The 22,049-nt window shown below is 40.9% G+C and overlaps 1 protein-coding gene across 1 annotated transcript; it reads left to right on the top strand.

Annotated features, from left to right (window-relative positions):
* Positions 1-316: 316 nt before the first annotated feature.
* SPRY3 (sprouty homolog 3 (Drosophila)) lies at positions 317-8,004 on the top strand. The gene is made up of 2 exons (XM_006876847.1): positions 317-684; positions 6,757-8,004. Exon 2 carries the CDS (start codon positions 6,863-6,865, stop codon positions 7,730-7,732), a length of 870 nt encoding a protein of 289 aa, XP_006876909.1. The 5' UTR covers positions 317-684; positions 6,757-6,862; the 3' UTR covers positions 7,733-8,004.
* The last annotated feature ends 14,045 nt before the right edge of the window (positions 8,005-22,049 follow it).

Here is a 22,049-nt window from a genome sequence, read left to right on the forward strand (position 1 = left end):
CCCCCCGCTCTCTGCATATTATAGATCAGCACTCCCTGAGATGAGAACTATATAAATAATGACACACTAGCGGTATCTATTACTCTGTTGAGATACCCTGTGTCTACAACTGCAGTTTCTGCTGCTTAGGTACATCTGTCAGATTGGAGGAGTCAGAGGCGGAGGTGGAGGCGGAGGCAAAAAAGAAGGAGAGGGAGGAGGTAAAGAAGGAGAAAGGGGAGGAGGAAAGGGGGAGGGGAAGGGGGGAGGAAAAAAAACTGGAAGAGGAGGGGGGAAGAAAGAGGAGGAGGAGAAGGGGGAGGAGAAAGAGGCGGAGGAGGAGGGGGAGGAGAAAAAGGAGGAGGAGGAGAAAGAGGAGGAGGAGGTGAACAACTTACCCTGCTGAGCTTTCTTTGGGGAATACGTGCACCAAGATTTAGATCTGCATGTAAAATCTATACAAAGTATCTACCACTACAGGTCTGACCCCCTGCTTTTTTCCTTTCCTTCTGTTTTCTCTGCTCTGTCAGAAAAACCAAGACAGAACTATCTCTGTTTCTGGCTTCACTGCCAGTGAAGGAGTTTTCATTCAGACTTTCCAAAGAGAGGTGGAGAAACCTAAAGACTCAGAAGAAGAAGAGGTCCTCGGATCCAGATGGGGCATTAGTTCTGCTTTTCTCAGCATGGATAAACCCTTTCCTCAAGGTAAGTCATAGAGACCAGCTCTTAACGACCCCATAATTGTTTCTATGCAATGCACAGATTGCCATTCATTCCTGCTATCCTTTGCTGTGTTTGTGTGTGTGTGTGCGCGCAAGCAAGCAGGCAAGCAAGCAAGCGCGCGCAAGCGCGTGGATAAAATAAAATGAAGACCATTAATGAGATTTAAATGAATCAGCTCTTGCTGAAAAGTATCCTTATTGGAATTTTATAAATCAAATGGAACTTCAAAATAGCCATTTTATAACCAAATGCCAATTTATTTTCTAGCCTGTTAACCTTTACATGCATTTTGGTGCTTGCCTCAGTCCCTCATAGCGCAGCCTAATCACCTAAGCTAAGAACGTAGGGAGAGCCCATGCTGAGGCCAGTCTGGCTGCCCAGCGGGCATCCTGTCAGCTTAGGGCTAGTCTGCTATTGGCTCACAAGTCTGGGCTGTGCATCGTTCAGATTTCATCACATCACCTTGCCCTGGGTAGAAATGGCGCAAGCTGACACGGCATAACCCCCTACTTACATTGAGTCAGAGCGATGATTTAGAAATCTTTGGATCCATGCCCGGGTGTGTGTGCACATGTCGCTGTGTGGCACATGGAAATTTAGTCAAAAGAGAGAACCTGTAAGCATGTCTAGTTAGCCAATAGACAATTTGATAGGACCTGGAGCAATGGTTTACTACACACTCCTTTCCACTCTTTTAACTATAATTATCACTCAACCTCTACATGCTGCAAACCAAGTTGGATGAACAGAATACAGACCTTGAACTCTTGGCAAAAAAATCTATTTTGAAATGTAAACTATCGTGTGTTTTTTTTTTGGGGGGGGGGGTACATTGAAACCTCACTTGTAGCATAATGTGCTATCACATAAATCTAGATATTCCACCAGGTATTTTAATTATGTTCCCAACAACACAGGTTAGTAGCTTGTCCAAAAAGGTAAGTATTAGTCTTTCCTCTAAAGAAATAAATACTGAAATATTTTTGGTAGCATTCTGTACATTTTATTTTTTCATATTTTGTTTTTAGGTCTCTCTAGATGTTAAATATAGCCTAGATAGGGATCTGAGTGACTTGGATTTAAAGATATTTTCAGAGTAGAGCAGTTAAGTACTGAAGAAGTAAAAGACTGAAAGGAAAGAAAACTAATACTTCACGACAAGCTTTTGAGAGAGAAATGCAGCTAGTTGGCAACCCCAGGACAAGAAGGGACTTCAACAACAACAACAACAAATCCCTTTCAGGTCCCCACAGAAATCACTTGCTCACAATCATACAGCAAAATAGAACTAGAGTTAGGAATAGACCTAAGTTTCTTGTGTCTTATAAAAGGATTTAGGATTTAAAGAAAGATTTATCTTTCTAAAATGAACCAACTTCTCAGCATTCTCCTAAGGATTAGAAGCAAGTGAATTTGTTTGGCATCACACTTTTTCACTGTATAGCTCATCACTAAAATGTCTCTATCTTTTAACGAAAGGTCTTAAAACTGTAAGACTCCCCAGTTTGAAATAAACTGCTATGAATCTTAATGAAACTATTAAAATAATGAATAGAACTAGGGTAGCGATGTGACAAGTTAAGAGTTAAATGTGGTGAGAACCTGGCAGCTCCAGTAAGATGTATGCGGTAGGAGGGAGGCCCAGTCAGTGGCAGAGAGGTTAGTAATGTAAACTATATACAACTTGCTATTTGTAAGGGGGGAGCTCTTTGATAGAGATGCAAATGCTTGTGCACAGAGAGGGATTTTTTAGAGAGCGGACTTTGGAACAGTAGAACTAAGAAAACATATAAAGCCATAGCAGAAATTCCCCCTATGTTTGCTTTCAGTTCTTCTGAGAATGAGGGTATATAACAGCAGAGCACAGAAAAGAGCAGCAAAGCCCAAAGCTGTTACACCCATGGGAGGGAGAGAGAGCAAAAAAGAACCAGGCTCTCCTTCTCTTCCCCACTTTCTTCTGTGAAATCAAAATCAGAGGGATTTTAGATAGGAAAGTTTTCAACTAATCTCAACATGGCAGAGCAATCAGGGCAGATTTTATATTCTAGAGAGAAAATGCATTTTTCTTTCATTAACAAACACCAGTATGTTTCGAATAAATTTAGCTTTCTAGTCCATAAATTGACATAAGAAAAGAAAATTCTATTTTGGTGGAGCATAGCAAATTTCACGGCTAAATAAAAAACTGTTGAAAAACCTATAAGCACCTGGCTCGAAGGACTGAGATGGGAATGGGTTTACAATGCATCATTCACTACTGCAGAGGCACTACGTGACAGAAATCACTAGATCCCATCAATGTGTAGCCAAGAACTTGTAATCACCTTGGGTCCTAGTTAATAATATATTTGATATGTATAGTCTCTTCCTTATTTGATAGAACACAAAGTTGACCAATAGCACTGTCAATGTCTTGACTGTTGGAGTTCACAACGAATGACTCTTTAATGGGTGGATTTTTGAATCATAACCATGCACCCAATAGCAGTTTTTCTGTAGTCTATTTGCGGCAGCAGATCTTGCCTATTTGTTTTTCAACTCTTTGTTCCTCTCTTACCTTCCTTTACAAGGAGCTCAGGTAGTGTAGTGGTTACAAACCAGGCTGCTAAACCTCAAGGTCAGCAGTATGAAACTATCAACTGTTCTGCAGGAGAAAGATGAGGCTTTTGCTCCTGTAAAGATTTGCAGCTTGAGAAACCCTATGCAGGGTCACTATGAGTCAAAACCTACTCCAGAGCACATAACCAACCAACCAAACTTCCTTTTCAGTGTCTATTTCAATTCATCCTTATTAGCCTAATTGGATTCAGCAGGTCCAAAATGCCAAACGATTTTTTTTTTTCATTCAGTTCTTTTTTTTTTTTTTATCCTACTCAAAACCCTGACTTTACACACGTCCTTGTTGCAGATCTTCCACACTGGATCCCAGAGTCCATTCTAATGAAAGTTTTACAGGACAGGAAGGAACTTTCCGAGTGGTTCTATCAATCGCCTTACCTACAAGCAAGATAGTACCCCATCTTCCCAAACCAATGCCCCAACCTTTCCTTAATCACCTAATCAAGTATCTCAACTCCTCAGACTCTCAGTAATCTAATAAATATCCATATATACCTCTCAACTTAAGTGCCATATACCACTCTGCTCCTCAGACAGGATCCCCTTTGAGCATGGTTCACCTTATTGGTTACTTAGCCCCTTGGTTCTGAGTTATTTATACTTAAGACTTAGATTTCTCCAAGTTTAGCTATGGATCTTCTGGGCATGTCCCTAAAGTAAAATCCCTGGAATACTATCTTTGGAATCCCACATGGTTATCTCCTGTAACTTGGAGACCTTGCATGCCTTCCTTTGAGTCATTGCTTCTTGGAATTTCCAATATGTTTTTAATTTAGTTTCCTTTGGGAAATCAATGAGTCTAAAATGCATCCAGTGTCTATGTGTAAAGGACTTGAAGGTCCCCACACATTCGTTATCTGATTAATAGGACAAAAACTCATTTCTTGTAAGTTTATCAAAGGACTGTCCCAGTCCAAAGCCATACTCTCCAAGCCAGCTGAACAATGTGTCCTTGTTCATTTGGGTGTTCAAATGAACACTGTCTGTTCCCTTTCAAGGCTGAGACTTTGTATCTAAAAAGTACAGGCAAGGTAGAGGAGGGATGTTACAAGGGGCTATGAGTCGAAGTAAGTGAAAACGACATACACTTTGCTTTTTAGTGCCCAAATAAATAAGGGCACATTGCCCAGCTTACTCTCAAGGACTTGAAGATGCAGAAAATGTGGATGAAAAGAATTCATTTGCTGGATTGCCTAGTTATAGAATTACAGAACATAATGGGTCAGGGTCTTTTGAGATTACCTACCTAGCCTACTCCTGTAATTATATAGATGGTGAAACTGAGGCCCAAGGGAAAAAAGTAAATTTAGCTAAGAAAACACTTATTTGAGTCTATAATATTTGTCTGCAATCTCTTGTTGTTGTTGTTGTTATAATGCCGTGGAATCGGTTCTGACTCATAGTGACCCTATACAGGGTTTCCAAGGCTGTAAATCTTTAAGGGAGCAGAAAACCTTATTTTTTTTCCCACGGAACAGCTGGTAGTTTCGAACTGCTGACCCTGAGGTTAGCAGCCCAATTCGTAACCTCTACGCCACTTATGCTGGGTTAAATAACACCAAAACAACTAACTAAAAAGTGAAATTTTATTCAGACTGGTTCTTTGATGTGCTGTGCCCCCCCCCCCAAAAAAAAGTTATTTTGTAACCAAATTAAATCTTTTTTTAAAATGAGCAGATAAAAATTCAGTTCAGCTAAACAGGATTCCTAGTGTGGCATTGCAAGATAATGCACTGGATGGAAAGGTTGATTTGCATGGCAAGGTTGGCAATTCAAACCCACCAGCCCCTCCTTGGAAGCCCTATATAGAGTCACTATGAGTCACAACCGACTTGACGGCACTTAGCAACAACAACAACAAACAGGTTTGATGGGGATATGGTCTTAAAGATAACTGAGTTTTGCCATGGTATTAGCCAGAGTCCTTTATGAAATGCATCATAATTTTACCTATTATTACTCTTTGGACTCATTTCAGTGTCATTTGCTTGCTTATAGAAATCTAATAAAGCACTCTCCTTTCTCACTTGTTCATTTGGATTACTCATCCAAGCTACCCATCCTATATAGTAGTACGACTAATTGATCTATTTTGAGTAATACTGAAATCTAATGGATTTCAAGTATATACTTTTTATTCTGCCTCCAGGATGTCTCTTGGATTTGTGTATGACTTTCTTTGTGTACTCGTTTTTTGCCTGTTCAGTTTTCCAGGTGGTCTTCTACTTTTACAACCAGACAATATTTTCCTTATGATCACCATTATCAGTGCTGTTGTTGTTGTTGTTAAGTGCTGTCGAGTCGGTTTCGACCCATAGCGACCCGTTCAGGGTTTCCGAGGCTGTAAATCTTTACGGGAGCAGATCGCCTCATCTTTCTCCCGCGGAGCAACTGGTAGTTTCGAACTGCAGACCTTGCGGTTCGCAGCCCGATTTCGTAACCACTACGCTACCAGAACTCCTTATCAGTGCTAATCTTGATCAAATTCTTCAGGGAATGACCCCCAACTCTTCCTGATTGTGATGCAATGGAGATAAAAGCTTATACTTTCTAGCTATTCAACTTAGTTTAAATATGGTATAAGAACTTGATTGCTCTTTAACAAAGTCGGTTTATTGTGTAAGGTAATGATAGAGAATAGGAGTTCATGAAGATTATGCTTAGTAAATTCCATCAATATACAGTTGACAAAAAGTGACAATAGGTACTGTATTTGAAATAACTCAGGGCTCATTCACCATGGTTTCCTCACCCCCAGTATTACTGTAAAGTGAGGACAACTACAAGATGATTCGTCTTGATTTCCTTATTCCTTACACTATTGAGAAATTTTGAATTCCTATTACTGTCCCAGCCTAATTCCTGCCTGCTATGTCTCTGTTATGTCTCTGCCATTATTTGCATTGTGCTTGCTTGCTCATAGTCACTGTATCAAGTAGTGTCCTTTCTTGTCTGTTCATTTCTGCCTGCCACAAATGACACTGAAATAGACATTGTTGTTGTCAGGTGCCATCGAGTTGGAACTAACTCATAGCGACCCCATGCACAGCAGAACTAAACAATGTCCCATCCTGGGCCAACCTCACTACCGCTGCCATTAGATGGATGGCTTTTGCACTTGAAATTAGGTTCAATTTTTATTAGCATTTGTATGCTCAAAGCATAGTGTTAGCAAATACCTGAATAAGTTACCTACTCCGTGAACCTAGTCGTATGATGGAATACAAAGAAATCAAAGATCTTTGATCTCAAAGTGCTTTATAATCTGAATGGGATGACCAGACTTTCCTGTAAAGAAGTAGTTGAAGTCACTTACAAAGTAAAGGTGTGGTCATTGAAGCTACTGGTGGTGATAGGATCTGAGCTTTTTTGGTTCCCTGCAAAGTTCTCATGCCTGTGTATTCTAAATTATTGTTTCTCTTCTTTGCCTCCTAGGATTTTCTGACATGTCCTGAAGTCCATGTAACTACAAGGTCTCCTCTTTATCACCATAAGTGCCACCCTGACCCAAAACCACTCAGAGCTCAAGAATCAAGGCAAAATGGATGCCGCAATGACAGATGATTTCCAACAAATTCTGCCTATTGAACAACTGCGCTCTACTCATGCTAGCAATGAGTATGTGGAGCGGCCTCCAGCTCCCTGTAAGCAGGCCCTCTCCAGCCCTTCCCTTGTCGTGCAAACCCACAAATCTGATTGGTCTCTGGCTACCATGCCTACTGCTCTCCCCCGCAGTCTCAGCCAGTGCCATCAATTACAGCCCTTGCCTCAGCATCTGAGCCAATCTAGCATTGCCAGCTCAATGTCCCATAGCACCACTGCCTCTGATCAAAGGCTATTGGCCAGCATTACACCCTCACCTTCAGGCCACTCCATCATCCGAACCCAGCCTGGAGCAGGGGTCCACCCAAAGGTTGATGGTGCTCTGAAGGGAGAAGCTGAGCAATCTGCAATGCACCCCAGTGAGCACCTCTTCATCTGTGAGGAATGCGGGCGCTGCAAGTGTGTCCCCTGCACCGCAGCTCACCCTCTACCCTCTTGCTGGCTTTGCAACCAGCGTTGCCTTTGCTCTGCTGAGAGCCTCCTCGATTATGGCACTTGTCTCTGTTGTGTCAAAGGCCTCTTCTACCACTGTTCCACTGATGATGAAGACAACTGCGCCGATGAGCCCTGCTCCTGTGGGCCTAGCTCTTGCTTCGTCCGTTGGGCAGCCATGAGCCTCATCTCCCTCTTCCTACCCTGCTTGTGCTGCTACCTGCCTACCCGTGGATGTCTCCATCTGTGCCAGCAGGGCTATGATAGCCTCAGGCGACCAGGCTGCCGCTGTAAGAGGCACACCAACACAGTGTGCAGACAAATTTCTTCTGGTGGTAGTGCGCCCTTTCCCAAGGCCCAGGACAAGTCTGTATGACCTTCCTACAAGCTGGATCCAGAGCTTTCTCTTTTAGCGCCCCATCCCCACCCCACCCCTCAATAAAGGATAGGCTTCACTTTTGAAGAGGGGTAGGAATAATTAACTAGCCAAAGGTAGGGCCTTGCCTCTTTTGTTCCTGCAATGTCAGGGGAATGGCCAAGTACATCCTGGTATGGGATGCCTTGTTCTTCCTCACAGTATATATCCCACTCCTTTTCAACCTCTTTACACCCTGCCAGCTCAGCCCTTATGGCTGTCATGGCAAATTCAGGTGATAGATAAGCATGAGGTTTGGACACCGAGGACCCACAGAGCCAACATCGTGGAGGTTTAGGGGCTCCCCAATGTAATGCCTCTCCATGTGGGCTCTGATCATCACTCTGCTTTCCACAGTGCCTTTGGGAGCTTTCTTCTAAGATGGTTTTCACAGGTCATTGTGGAACAGCATTCAGTCTCCCAGGGAATCTGACCCCTTCTCCTCTTTATTGCTCTTCTTTCTTCCTCTTTCTCCCTCACTCTTTCTTTAAACATCCTAGTCTATATTCTTTCCTCCTTCATTCCAACCCTCTCTATGCTTACTCTTACTCCTTTTTCTCCCTCCCTTCTCTCTCTCAGACTAATTATAGCTCTGCCTCTATTACTATTTGTTTGATCTACCTTTGCTTCTTTTTGCCTGTCCCTTTCTCTGATACTTCTAAAAGTGTTGTTTTTCCATGGGTGTTTCTTTGACTCCAAACTTTGCTATACTTTATTATTTACTAATTTTTAGTAAGGGAAATGGATTACTGTAATGAACTGATCACTAGCAATAGTCTATATCGTAATGTGTGTGTGCATCACAACCACACTTACCTGTTTGTGATCATATGAGGCAAAGCTATTTTACAGGTTTAATTAGTTGGAGTTTTACTCCCATCCCCAGTAATGACTTGTTTGTACTGACAGATTCCACTAGCATGCTGAGTAGGATAAGTACATCAGGATGCTCATAACTTTGTATGTCTGACCCAAGTGCCAAAGGCAGACGTGCTTTATAGCTAAATGAACAAAGCAAAGGATATTAGGGAGGTCTGTTCTCTCTTAGAAGCTAACTGCCCTGAGACTGCATGGCTCAGGCCTTGATAATGGACATAAAAAGTCATAAAACTTTAGAGCTGGAAGGAATCTTGACTATTAATCTAGTTTGATGCCCTTTTTTTACAGATGGGAAAACTGAGGTCTGGAGATAGGAAGGGACTTGGCCAAGGCCACACACAGAGTTAATAGCAGGGTTGGAACTAGAATACAGGTATTCTGACCCCCTAGTTCAATACTCTATCCCCTGCACCACATTGAGTAGTGAGACTTTTCTCCTAGGACTCTATTATTAATGATGACAGAAAGCCATCCCTATCCCATTACTTTTTAGGAACCTTGCTAAATGTGGTGGTCTTTATGCAGTGCATGGTGGGTGGCTAATTAACTATTAGGTATCAAGGCTGCCCCCATTGGACATTGGCTGTCTCACCTTGTAGAAGCTCGAGTGTGGAAAAGAAAAGCTGAAAGAAGCCCTAACCAAGCTGTATCTTCACCATTGCATCTACTCTTTACTGCACACGCTGTGTCCACTCCTGGCTTTGTCTACAATGGCAGTTGCCTGAGAACCTAATTTCAACAACAGTGAAAAACTCAGATGAAAGATGTGTAATGCAGAAAACTAACTTACCTTTTTTTAAAAAAAATACAGAGAGCCTGTGCTATGAACCCCCTTCAATGGGAAAATGCTGCAATGGTGATGGCAGGCTCCTAAAGACTGCTGCTAAAAGACATAATGTACAGTTTCCCTCTGTAAGTGAATCCAAAATTCACTAAGGAATTCAGAGATTGAGGGCGCTTGCTTGAAATCAAGGTGCTCCAACATAGTTTAAGACTTCCAGACTCTTAGCTTTATATATCATCTCTTTTAAAGTGTGCATGGATGTGTGTTGTGGGTGTAGAGGTGGGGAAGAGAAGTTATAGTCATACACGGAGGAAGAAGAAGGGGACATCCACATCTCTTTGTTGGATACATATATTGGGAGATCACAAAAGAAAACTATAGAAATATGTGCCACTCAGTCTTGGTGGGTTTCTGAATCTTCCTGAAGTGTATTGACATTTGGGCTGCACACAGCCCCACACCTTCACTTACACCTCCTCTTCTAGAATTGCTTTGCTCTATTTTTGTATATATAAATATGTTATGATGATTATTAATACTGTTAATGATACTGCTGCAAATGGTGCCATATATAAGGTTTGGCTTTCTTGAAACATTTATAAACCCAAACCAATACCTATAACCTCTTATGTTGCTTTCAGATCCTTCAGTTTTAAGTAGCCTTTTTTTTTTTTTTTTTTTTTAAATCTAACAAATCTGCCTGATTGGACTTTGAACTTGATTTACCATGAAAAGCTGTGCCCAGTTCTCTGGGATAAGCTGGATGATTATGTGTAGCAACACACACTTACTTCTCTTTGCTTCTGCCTGAAATTTGCTTAGAGCTGAGATATATAAGAATTCTCTGACACTAGTGCATTGTTCCTGGAGCTAAAATTATTCTATGGATGTTTGCTTATTAGTTTCAGGGACCAAAATAACACAAGTCCCTCCTCCTTGATAACCCCTTGATATCCCAATCATGCAGTCCTTACTCAGGCAAATTGTGCACTGCCAGAGGGGCCCTGGGCTCTGCCATACACCCAGAGAAGCTCTTCTCAGTGTATTTCTAAATGGCCTTACACTTGGTAGAAGAAACTGAAGGGTTACTCAAATGCAGTTGCAATCTGCAATCTGTTGCTGAGTCAGGGCTTTCACTTGTGTCCAAGTTGGCCTGATATGGACTGCATCTGGTTTACGTATAGATGGGTCCTGTTAGGGTATGCGCACAATGTATGAGTGAGTGTGCATATGTATCCCTTCTGTGATTATATATATATATATATATATATATATATATATATACACACACACACATACATATATATGTATATATATGTAAATTATATATTCACACATCTCTATATATTTTAATGTATTGCACATGTATATTTAAAATATATATGAAAGAACTCTAAATCCTGCAGAGAGGCTCTGTTTTCATGATTTTTTTACTTTGTGTCATGTTCTATATAAACAGGAATATTTAGAGGGTGTTTCCTGCTTAGCATTTTTTTGCACTTAAGTCATCTGTTATCCCCTAACTCTACTGCTTTCCACATATTGGTCCCTTGATACATTTCATATGACTTTAGCCAAGAGTTTTCATTTCCAACCCATCTTCCCTCATCACTATAGCTCTAATAAATATCATGAATATTTATATAATTCTTGCTATGTACTAAGCACTATTTAACCATGTTACCTATATTAGCTCATTTAAACCTCACAACACTACAATGTAGGTACTATTACTATCTCTGTTTTAAAGATTTTTTTTTTTTTTAAATCCTGAAGTGCAGAGAGGTTAAGTGACTTGCCAAAGGTATCTGAGCTTGTAAATGATAGAGCCCAAGTCCATGCTGTAGAGTCAGAAAGAACAATGTAAAAGTTTTTTGGAATTGTTGCTAAGTGCCATCGAGTCAGTTCCGACTCATAGAGACCCTCTAAGAGTTTCCAAGGATTGATGAGCTGCCAACCTTTCGATCCAGTACTTACCCTAAAGCACCACATCAGGACTCCCTTTTTGCAGTCACATGCCTCAGATGGTGAATAGTTCTTTCCAAAACTCCAGTTCACCAGCTCTTATATGTGGAGTGTAACAAGTTACAGGCACCATGTATTAGCTATCTCGCTTCCTAAGATGGTAGCATTACAAACTTCTCTACTATACCCTTTGAAAACATTCCTGCAGCTAGTTGCCGTTTCTCAGAGATACCATGGTGTAGAGCTGTGGTGGTGGTGGTTATGAGCCGTGGAGTCGGTTCCAACTCATAGCAACCCTGCATAGGGTTGCTGAGGCTGTAAATCTTTATGGGAGCATAAAGCCTCATCTTTCTCCCTCAGAGCATCTGGTAGATTCAAACTGCTGACCTTGAGGGTCAGCAGCCTGACTTTTAACCACTACATTACCACAACTCGTTGGTATAGAGCTAATAGAGGATATTTTCATTGTGCAAGATAGTATAACAGTTTGTCCTTTTTATAATAAAACTAATTTTTGTAGGGAAAACCAATTTATTTCTGTGAATAGTAGAACTAAAAGTGTTTTGGGAACTTGAGATTGGTTAGAGCTTTTAATATTTAAATTCATTGATAATTTTGATTACATTCTCCAGTTCAGACATAGACAGTGCACTGATGACCACTGGTCAATATAACATCTTGCCTCTTCCCGTCACCTCCTTTACACTGGCTGTCGCTTACCCTTCCATTATTTCAGAGCAGAAGGACCTTTAAAATATATCTAGTGCAAAGCTAACATTTTTATATGTGGAGAAAAAAGACATGAGGGAAAACAACCTGTTCAAAGACACACAGTTCTAAGTTTAACCGGGACTGTAACTATAACCGAGTTCCTAATTTCTAGATGTCCTATTCTGAGTTTCCTAGAAAATAGAGCTTGAAGAAAAAAAACTTACGAATGATCTCAGAGAAGCATGATTAAAGGAAAATGGGTAATAGGGTAGGGAAAAAGGGATATCAAATACAATGTGTTACTGAACTAGGCACAATTAGTTTTGTGACAAGCTAATTGCTTACTCTCTTATGGGCATGTGGAACGACTGCATCTCCATATAACCCATTTGAAGGAGAAAGGGAGAGGAATTAATCAGCTAGCTCCCATGTGATTAGTTAAGTACCTTCCTCATGGAATATTAACTCCCCTACACTTCTGGGCAGTGCATGTATGGGTATCCTATTATGTACTTTGGCATCTCATGCCTTGGCACAATGGGGAGGAAACACTGTGGCTTCACTATGAACAGACAGCAAACCAAGTGTGCGGACATAGGAAAACGTACAACTGGACATTGATACACCAGGCTAGCACTTTTACATTTAAAATTATATTCATTCTCCATGAATTCCACCTTTATAGTATGGCGGTACCTTTATAGTATGGTCGTGGTTGTGTGCCAACGGGTTGTTTCTGACTCGGTGACCCTGTACAGGGTTTCCTAGGCTGTCAATCTTTTGGTTAGCAGCCCAGCTCATAATCCACTATGCTACCAGGGTTCCTTAAGGCTTTATTTTTGGGGCTCAGTAAACTGACCTTCTTTGAAGGGATTCTTTCTACATAGAAAAATTAACTTCATAGTATAATTGTTGTTGGTGAGTGCTGTCGAATTTCTTCTCACTCATAGCGACCCTGCATAGGGTTTCCAAGGAGCAGCTGGTGGGTTTGAACCACTGACCTTGTGGTTAGCAGTCCAGCGCTTAGTACAATTAGAAGAGTAAAAAAGTTCTCAAAATTACCTATCCTCTTTTTACTTTATCGTGGAACTCCTCAAAAAACACACACATAAGCCCACACATGTACATGAATGTACATGAATGTTATTTAGGCTCCATCAGCATGATAGCAGAAACATTAGTCAGGTTAGGAAATTCAGAAAAAAATGGCTAAAATCTTATTTTACAACATTAAAATAAAACAATCTGTTGATTGACTGGATTTTTATATTTCAGTCACTCATGATATCACATGGATACAGTCTAAGATTTGCAATATTTTTAAAGTTCTCATACACAATAGTTCCTTATGTACTATAGACTATTCTTGCATGAAGCTAAAACATTCATTTGTTAATAAAATACCAATGATATGGCTTCATATCTATAAACAGGGTTGTAAAAGCATAGAATATGTCACACTGATTTAATTCTTGCTTTTTCACGTAACAAAAGATGCACATAAGGGAACTCTGAAATTTGTTCTACATTAATAATGAAATCAGGTAATCACTCCAAACAATTTGCCAAGACTCTTCCTGTCTAACTCTCCAATTGGTAATCTCATTGAACATGACCCATTTGAAACAATTGTTCACTCTGTTCCCCTAAAAACACTTTCATCACTTGGTTTCCAGGATACCACACTCTGCTGATTTTCTTCCTACTGCTCTGTCCATTCCATTCCTCCTTTGCCATCTGAACACTTCACCTCACCTCCACTGATGTCATCCTAATCCAGGATTTCTCAACTTCAGCACTATTGACAGTTAGGGCTTAATGATTCTCTGTGATGGGGCCTGTCCTGTGCATTGTACAGTGTCTAGTGTCCTCCCTAGCCACCATCCATTTGATGTCAGTAGCACCCATTCCCCAAGTTGTACTAATTAAAAGTATCTCTAAAACAAAACAAACAAACAATCCATTGCTATCAAGTCAATTAGACTCCTAGTGACACTATAGGACAGAGAAGAACTGCCAATAGGATTTCCAAGGCTGTCATTTGTATGGAAGTGGACTGCCACATCTCTCTTCCATGGAGTAGCTGAATGGTTTGAACTGCTAATCTCTAAGCTAAATGTCAAGCACTTAAACCACCATGCCACCAGGAAGCCTCAAAGTGTTTCCAGACATGGACAGATGTCTCGGGGGAGGGTGGGCACTAGTCCAAGACAACATCATTTGTTACCTTAGCCTCCCAACTTGTCTTCCTGCCTATGTTCTTATCACCCTATAATTTATTCTTTACGCTACAGCCATAGAGATACTTTAAAATAATATCACATTTTACCACTCCACTGATCAGCCCTTCCTCACTACAATAGCTCCCCATCTCACGCAGAGTAAAAAGTAAAATCACGATAGTAGCATGACCTGACCCCTTTTCTGACTTCACCTCCTATTATTCTCCCACTTATTAATCTCTAGCAACCAGACGCATTCCTGTGGCAGGGCCTTTGAACTTGTTACTACTTCCTCTTCCATGGCACACACTCTGCCTGCAAGTATCCCTATACCTCACTCCTTCTCCAACTTCAGACATTTTCTTAAATGTTGATTTCTCGATGACACCTTCCATGAAACCTTATTTTAAATAAGATTATCTTTATTCCATAGCCTGCCTTCTGACCTTCTTTTCCCGTCTTAGTGGTTATTGCCATACAACTGATTATATAATTTGTTTATTTTTCTTGTTTTCACCCATTTCTCCTCTACTAGAATAGAAGTTCTCTGTAGGTTGGGAACTTTTTTTGTTCATTACTGTATCCCCAGTACCTATGATACTGTCTGGAACTTAGTGGGCATTCAATAAATAAATGGGTGAATGAATGAGTGAATTACATATGAATAGAATAATTCCATTAGATTTTTTATTAGTTGTGAATATAACCTAAACTCTCAACATCAAAGTCTCCAATTAGTCTTCTACTCTGGTAATTCAGGCTGGACCACATGTGGTCATTAGTACTCCTTTTGAACCTCTGGGCTAAGATTTGATAAGTGGGAAGACTGTCATCCTTTTTCTCTTTATCCTAATCTAGGCACATATCCTTATTTTGGCTTTCAAAGTTATCTTTGCAATACCATATAAGGATCTACTTTCAAAAACCAAGATGGATAAGCACATAGCCCTGAAGGAATTACACGGCTTATTGTTAGAGATTTTGCTCTCATTACAATCCAAGTTATATTTGTTGCTCCCAAATGAATTTGTCTCCTGGAAATTTGCCACTCCCCAGCTAACTGGACAACTCTTTTGACTATGTCAGATGATGATCATGCTTCTGATAGTAAAAGACACACAAGTCTTTGAAGAACTAAGTTGTTTTTATTGAGTGCCATTGAGTTGGTTCTGACCCACAGGGACCCTGTGTAGGGTTTCCGAGGAGCAGCCTTCCTATTATAGGTTAATAAGGAAAGAAAACAGAGATGGTCACTAAGACAAATACCCCAACTTTATTAATGTAAGACTTTAACTACAAAGTACCTGCATGCTCTCCTACTATGACAACATTTGTTGTTGTTGTTATGGGCCGTGGAGTCAGTTCTGACTCATGGGTTTCCAAGGCTATAAATCTTTACAGGAGCAGAAAGCCTCATCTTTCTCCCGCGGAACAGCTGGTAGTTTCAAACTGCTGACCCTGAGGTTAGCAGCCCAATTCGTAACCACTACACTACCAGAGTTCTGTACCAAAAGCAAACCTTTTTATAGAACTAAAAATAGGCTGAATGACTTCCTTGGATCTTTTGTCCTAGACCCACCCTTTAATCTTAGCCTTGAAAATCTTGCCACTCTGATTATGAAATGAAAGACTAAAGAGAGAGGGAAAAAAAAAAGTGCAAGCAAAGAAGCATTCATATCATCAGAGATTAAAAAAACAAAATCAAACCTACTGCCATCAAGCTGATTCTTATATGGATGCAGAAAGAAAATCGAAGACAAAAATTAGCAATGTGAAAGAAAAAAGCTCTAAAATCAGTCTGTTTCTCTTATTTAAAACTTCATCCCCCTATCCCCCTGGCTCAGTTGTATCCTTAAATTCCTTTTTATCCATGGTTTCTATCAGCACTTGTCTTTTCCAAACTTCAGCTGGAGTGTTTTTTTGTGTGGACATATGTTGAGAGAGAGAGAGGTGGATGAAGTCTAGCTACTAACACTCTCTGCTTTTCAAACTCCCTTCTAGGACATGCCCCATAGTGCTTTGATCTTATACTAAATGACAAAATTTCTATCCTTCAGAAAGAACTATCAGACTGGATTTGTTGTTTCCAATTCACTTCTTCTGAGTCAATGTGGTACTGTGAAAATCTATAAATGCAGATACTGAAGCTTACAGAGGAGAGGTATCTCACTCATAATACACAGTGAATTAAAGACACAGTATGGGAATACAGATCTGCTAATTCCTCGGCCAGAATTTTTATCTATATCATAGCTACACTGCTTCACTCTACTTTGTGCCTTCTCTGTACCTTTGCTTCCTTCTTGTTTAAAATGAAAATAATAAAGCCTAGAGGTTTTGTGAGCATCATTAAAACAGAAGCAATCTTTAATACCCAAGGTTCTGCACAAATGTGAAGGAATGCCATACTTGGGGAAATTAATTCACAGCACATATGTGAGACTGAGTCTGTAAAACAACATCATGATTTTTTAAAAGAAATGTTTAGATTGTGTATCATTTGGGTAATGCATCTACTTGATAGCATACAGAGATCAAACACTTGTGTGGATTTGTGTGTGCTTTAGATTAAATTTGGCTTTTGTGACAATGAAAGAAATTAGGACTTGAAGACAGAGGTCACACTTTCTTTACTCATTCTAGATAGGGATCAAGAGAAATAGAAAAGCAATGACATACCTAGCCTTCTTATAGTCAACCAACTACAACATGGCCTTAGGACTGAACCCATCATGAGACTTGTAAATTCCATTTCCAAGGCTGATTTGGGTCAGATGTAGGATGTCTCATAAAATGCAGTATGCACAGAAAGTCAAAAGGAGTGCTGTCCATTAGGAGGAGCTTCTGTTGTAGATGGCAAAAGGAGGAAAGGGGGTCTTTGACTTGACTGATCCAAAGAAGTAGATTTTCTGGAAATCTAGTACCCCCAAAATGATCTGCAACCACAAGGATCACATGTTCTAAATTCCAGGTTCCCAGAACAGGGATCCATTTCCATTCTTATTCTATCCATACCAGATGTTAGGAATTTCCAGAGGTGGCCATTTCTATTCCCTTAGGAGTCATATAAGAGGCTACTTGTTTATTTGGTAGAATGGAATTCTGTACAATTTATAAAATAGACCTCTTTTGTCTTCCTTATTTTGAAATTATAATCCACATTCTTAATTCATCAATTTTTATTTGAAAGTTACTTTAAAATACAAAGATGTATTTATTTAAACAAAGTACTTTATTATTCTTATTTGAGTCATGATTAAACTAGGTAATTTTGTATATCATATTAAAGTAAATTTTGTTAAAAACAACTACTTAGTAATTTAGATGAAATATTCATTTCATCTTGATAAGCTTCCTTTAAATAGGAAAGTAGATAGAAAAATAATTACTGGGAACCAAGCAACTTAAAAGTATAGTGATGGACACTTATAATGTAGACCTACCTTAGATAATGGGAGCACAGTGGCTTCATAAAATAAGCACTGGACAGAAAACCACAAAGTCTCTGGTTAGAGCCCACCAGCCTCTCCGTGGGAGAAAAATGAAGCTTTTGCTCCCATGAAGATGTAAAGCCTCAGAAATGCTATAAGGGTTGCTATGTTGGAACTGACTCAACAGCACTTAACAACAACAATCTTGGTTAAGAAATCCCCTTTGGAAGCAGGTAATTAAGAAGCAGAGACCTAAGCTCAGGACAAATTAGGTTGCTTAAAAGCCATCAATCAGGGATCTGTGATTTCCTAGAAAATATGATTCAAAAAGCTCCTTGAAAATAGCTATACTTCCAATGAAGTCCTTGTAATCTTCTGACACAAGAGCCCAGGATGAACTGATGTAGTGTGTGGTGGTGGTTATGTGCAGTGGAGTTGGTTCCAACTCATAGCGGACCTTGCACAGGGTTTCCGAGGCTGTAAATCTTTACAGGAGCAGAAAGCCTCATCTTTCTCCCGCGGAACAGCTGGTAGTTTTGAACTGCTGACCTTGCGGTTCACAGCCCGATTCGTAGTGTGTAGTCATGAATAAAGAGTCAAATTTGGTACTGGTTTCAAACATAGATGTTAATGGTAACAAAAACTGAAATTTATCAAGGGGACTTCAAATAAACAGAATGGAGATGGTAGCTGAGAAAGAGAATAGCGAGAATTACTGAATAAAAGGCTAGCAGGTAACTGCTGTCCATATGCAACACTGAATTTCTAGACAGAGGATAAATATGGCCAAACACAACAAAAGATGGGAGTAGTGGTTGTTTAGACAAGTTTCATTCATGTGCGAGGTACCTTTGGAGCTAGATGATTTGAATGTTGGTGTCTCAATCTCATTATCCTCAACCATCACTGAAAATGAACCCTCTAAAATTTTTTGCATTATGCGTCACCCTCATTAAGTACTCATTTTTTTACTTAGCCTAATCCATCACAACAAAACCCCTGTCTTTCCATTATACTTAAGAAAATGATTCAGGAAATAGGAGAAAAGGACTCAGAAGAAAACCAGGAAAAGAGGGATCATCAGTCAAAGGGTATGTTACTGAACTATTTACCACTGGGCAACAGAGGATTATTCCTACTGGAGATTCTCTGAGGACTCATATAGAATGTGCCTCAGATTTCTCCACCGGACGTAGAAGAAAAGAGTGTTTATTCACTAGATCTCATTTCCCTTTGATCAAAGGTAGTTCTAACCTACTACTGCTGAATTGACTCCGACTCATGATAGCCCTATAAGGAGCTCTGGTAGCGTAGTGGTTATGAATTGGGCCGCTAACCTCAGAGTCAACAGTTCGAAACTACCAGCTGTTTCGCGGAAGGAAGATGAGGCTTTCTGCTCTCGTAAAGATTTACAACCTCAGAAACCCTGTACAGGGTCGCTAGGAGTCGGAACCAACTCCACCGCATAAAGTGTCTCATCTTTCTCCTGAGGAGCTACTGCTGGGTTTGAACCGCTGCACAACACCTAACCCTCTATGCCATTAGGGCTCATTAGTGTAATCCTAAAGAACAAACCCACTGCCATCAAGTGTATTAAAACTCAGCAACTCTATATAGGGTTTTCTAGGTTGTAATTCTTTACAAGAACAGGGTGATTCATTCCCTGCCACTTGCAGATTGATACATGATCCAGAGTCACTTAGCAGGCTCCTGCAGGCATCTCACATTATGGTAGTAGGGGAAACCCCTGAGTAAAAATCAGTAATTTGAGGTGCAGTTAAATGAGGTACCATGAAGCCACATCTGCATACAGTTGCGGAAGCAACAGTCTAAACAAAAAGTTGATCCAAGAGCACATGATATGGTTATAAAAGATGTTCAGTACATCTTCCTTCTTTTTTTTTTAATGCTTTATTGTGAATTATGTGACAGTTTACATGGGAGGACATCAGCTTCACGTTGATCCTGTCATATATCACTTCCTTGCCATGGTTATAGTCCCCTCCATTCATCATCCATCATCCAAAGGGTATACCCCGCAAGCCTGCCCCTCAGTCATCAGCACACAGACCCTCTCCTTCTCTGGGTCCAAAGTCCCCAGCCGCTCCATCTTTCCACGTCATCATTTCTGCCTTCATCTCTGGCACCACTGCTTCTCTGGGTAGGGTTCCGTTCTCCTCTCTTTTCCCTTGATGGTCCCAGGGACCTCCGCTCCTAGACTGCAAAGTTAATCACTCCCCTCCCTTTGCCACAAAACATCCACCTTTACATTTCCAGCCCTTACAATCAATCCTGATAACAATTATTCACCGTTGTATCTCAAGAGACCTATCTGCATCTCCTTGCCTCGATCCCATTGGATACTACTCAGTGGAGATTCTACCTTGCTCCACATCCTCTGGATCTAGGTTTCCCTCTTGAAAGCTTGTAAACCAGTCACTTCTTACCTTTGTAGCCCCCCCCCCCCATTTTGGGTAGCCAATGTCCAAGTTGCCCATCCCTGTCTACTCTGTGTATGGAGGGGTGGGAATGATCCTTGCTGTATAGATTTGTTCTCTCTTTTGAGCTACTGCTTCCATAGGTGTAGGTCAAGTAAATCAAATTGTATCATTCTTTATTCCCTCTTCTTTCTTCTTCTGGTTGAGCTCTGATCATCTAGTCATTGAATCCAGGTCAAGTGGGTATTATCTGCAAGTGTGGGTGTACTTATGCATGTGCCCTCTCTTCTTATCAGCTGGATGCTTCACTCTCCACTCTAGTCCTCTGTGGATATGTCACTGACTCTGGGTCAAAGAGTCCACTGGAGTTGCCACACTGCTGGCCAACCAGGTCTCCATCCGGGTTCACAGGAGTCTTTTGAGCATTGTAGGGTTTAGCTCTCAGCTTCATTGCAGCTTTTCCCTCACTTCCCTTTATGGGTGATGAACATGGTCACCAATCAGAGCGTTTATTCCCATTGAGTCTTACTTAGTCTTAGAAGGGGGTTTGCACTGAGGGGGACCCAACCACTTGCCTTGATGTCTCTTGGCGAGCCACTTGTTTGTTCTTATAAGTAATCAGTCGATCTGCCTATATTATTTTGTATTTTTCCTGTCAGTCTTTCTTTCAGGAAGTATCTTCTGTTCTTCTGGCTGTTCAAGGCTGGTCTGCTTTTCCTTTCAAGTGGAAATTTACTATCAGAAGATTCTGGATGCTGCTCAGGAATCCACCTATGGTCTTGTGTAATGCACGGGTTCTGCAGGAAACCTCCTTCACTGGGCACATTGTAGCCCCATGTTAGGTATTCCAATCAGTTATAGGCAGAACTATTTAAAAAAGCTTTCTGTGGTGGTATTTCTGGCTATTCCTTTCTCTCCCTGTCCAGTGTCTATTTTATAGTGGTGTACCAGGGAAACCACGATTCAAAACACAGCCAAGCATCTTAACATTATTTCCCCCCCTTTCCCCATTCAAACCATGTCTCAATCTCTGTATCCCAGAGCCCTGTTGTTCCAAGTTTGTGCATATATCATTATTTGCCTCTGTCCCACTTCAGCTTCACATTCATCCTATCGTATTTCATTTTATTGCAATGATTACAATCCCCTCCATGCATCATTAAGTAACCAAAGGATACACCCCACAGGCCAGACCACCCTGGCTGTCAGCAAACAACTCCTCTCCCTCCCTGAGTCCCATGTCCCCAGCCACTCCATCTGTCCACACCAGCATCTCTGTCTCCATGCCTCTCTGAGTAGGGTCACACTTTCCACTCTTCTCGCTTGATGGTCCTGGGGACCTGCACTCCTGGGGTGCAAAATCAATCTGTCTCCTCCTTTTTCCAAAAAAAAAAGAAAGAGAGAGAGAAAAAAAAAAAGTCTGCCTATACTTTTCCGACCCTCACAGTCATTCCTGATGGCAGGTATTCACTGTTGTACCACAAGAGTCTTATCCCCATTTCCTTTCATCGGCCCAGTCCCAACAGTTTGTAAATCATTCAATGGAGGTTCTGCCTATCCCTGCCCCGTCTGGAACTAGGCTCCCTGGTGAAAGCTTATAAGCCAGTCACTTCTTGCCTTTATAACCCCCCACCCCATTTTGGGTCTGGGCAGTTTCCAGCCCCCCTCATAGTATTCCAGTCAGTTATAGGCTGAAGACGGGCTTGCATGTTTTCTATTGTGATGTTTCTAGCTATCCCCACCCCCAAGTGTCTATTTCACAATGGCCACCACTCATCTGTCTGTCGCGCTGTGGTGGCTTGAGTTGCTGTGTTTCTGAGGGCTATGCCACCAGTATTTTAAATAACC

This window comes from Chrysochloris asiatica, unplaced genomic scaffold (genome assembly GCF_000296735.1).
Source record: "Chrysochloris asiatica unplaced genomic scaffold, ChrAsi1.0 scaffold00419, whole genome shotgun sequence".
Lineage (NCBI taxonomy): Eukaryota > Metazoa > Chordata > Mammalia > Afrosoricida > Chrysochloridae > Chrysochloris > Chrysochloris asiatica.

Coding starts and splice junctions, on each gene's coding strand:
- SPRY3 (XM_006876847.1), top strand. CDS start 6,863: ATGGATGCCGCAATGACAGATGATTTCCAACAAATTCTGCCTATTGAA.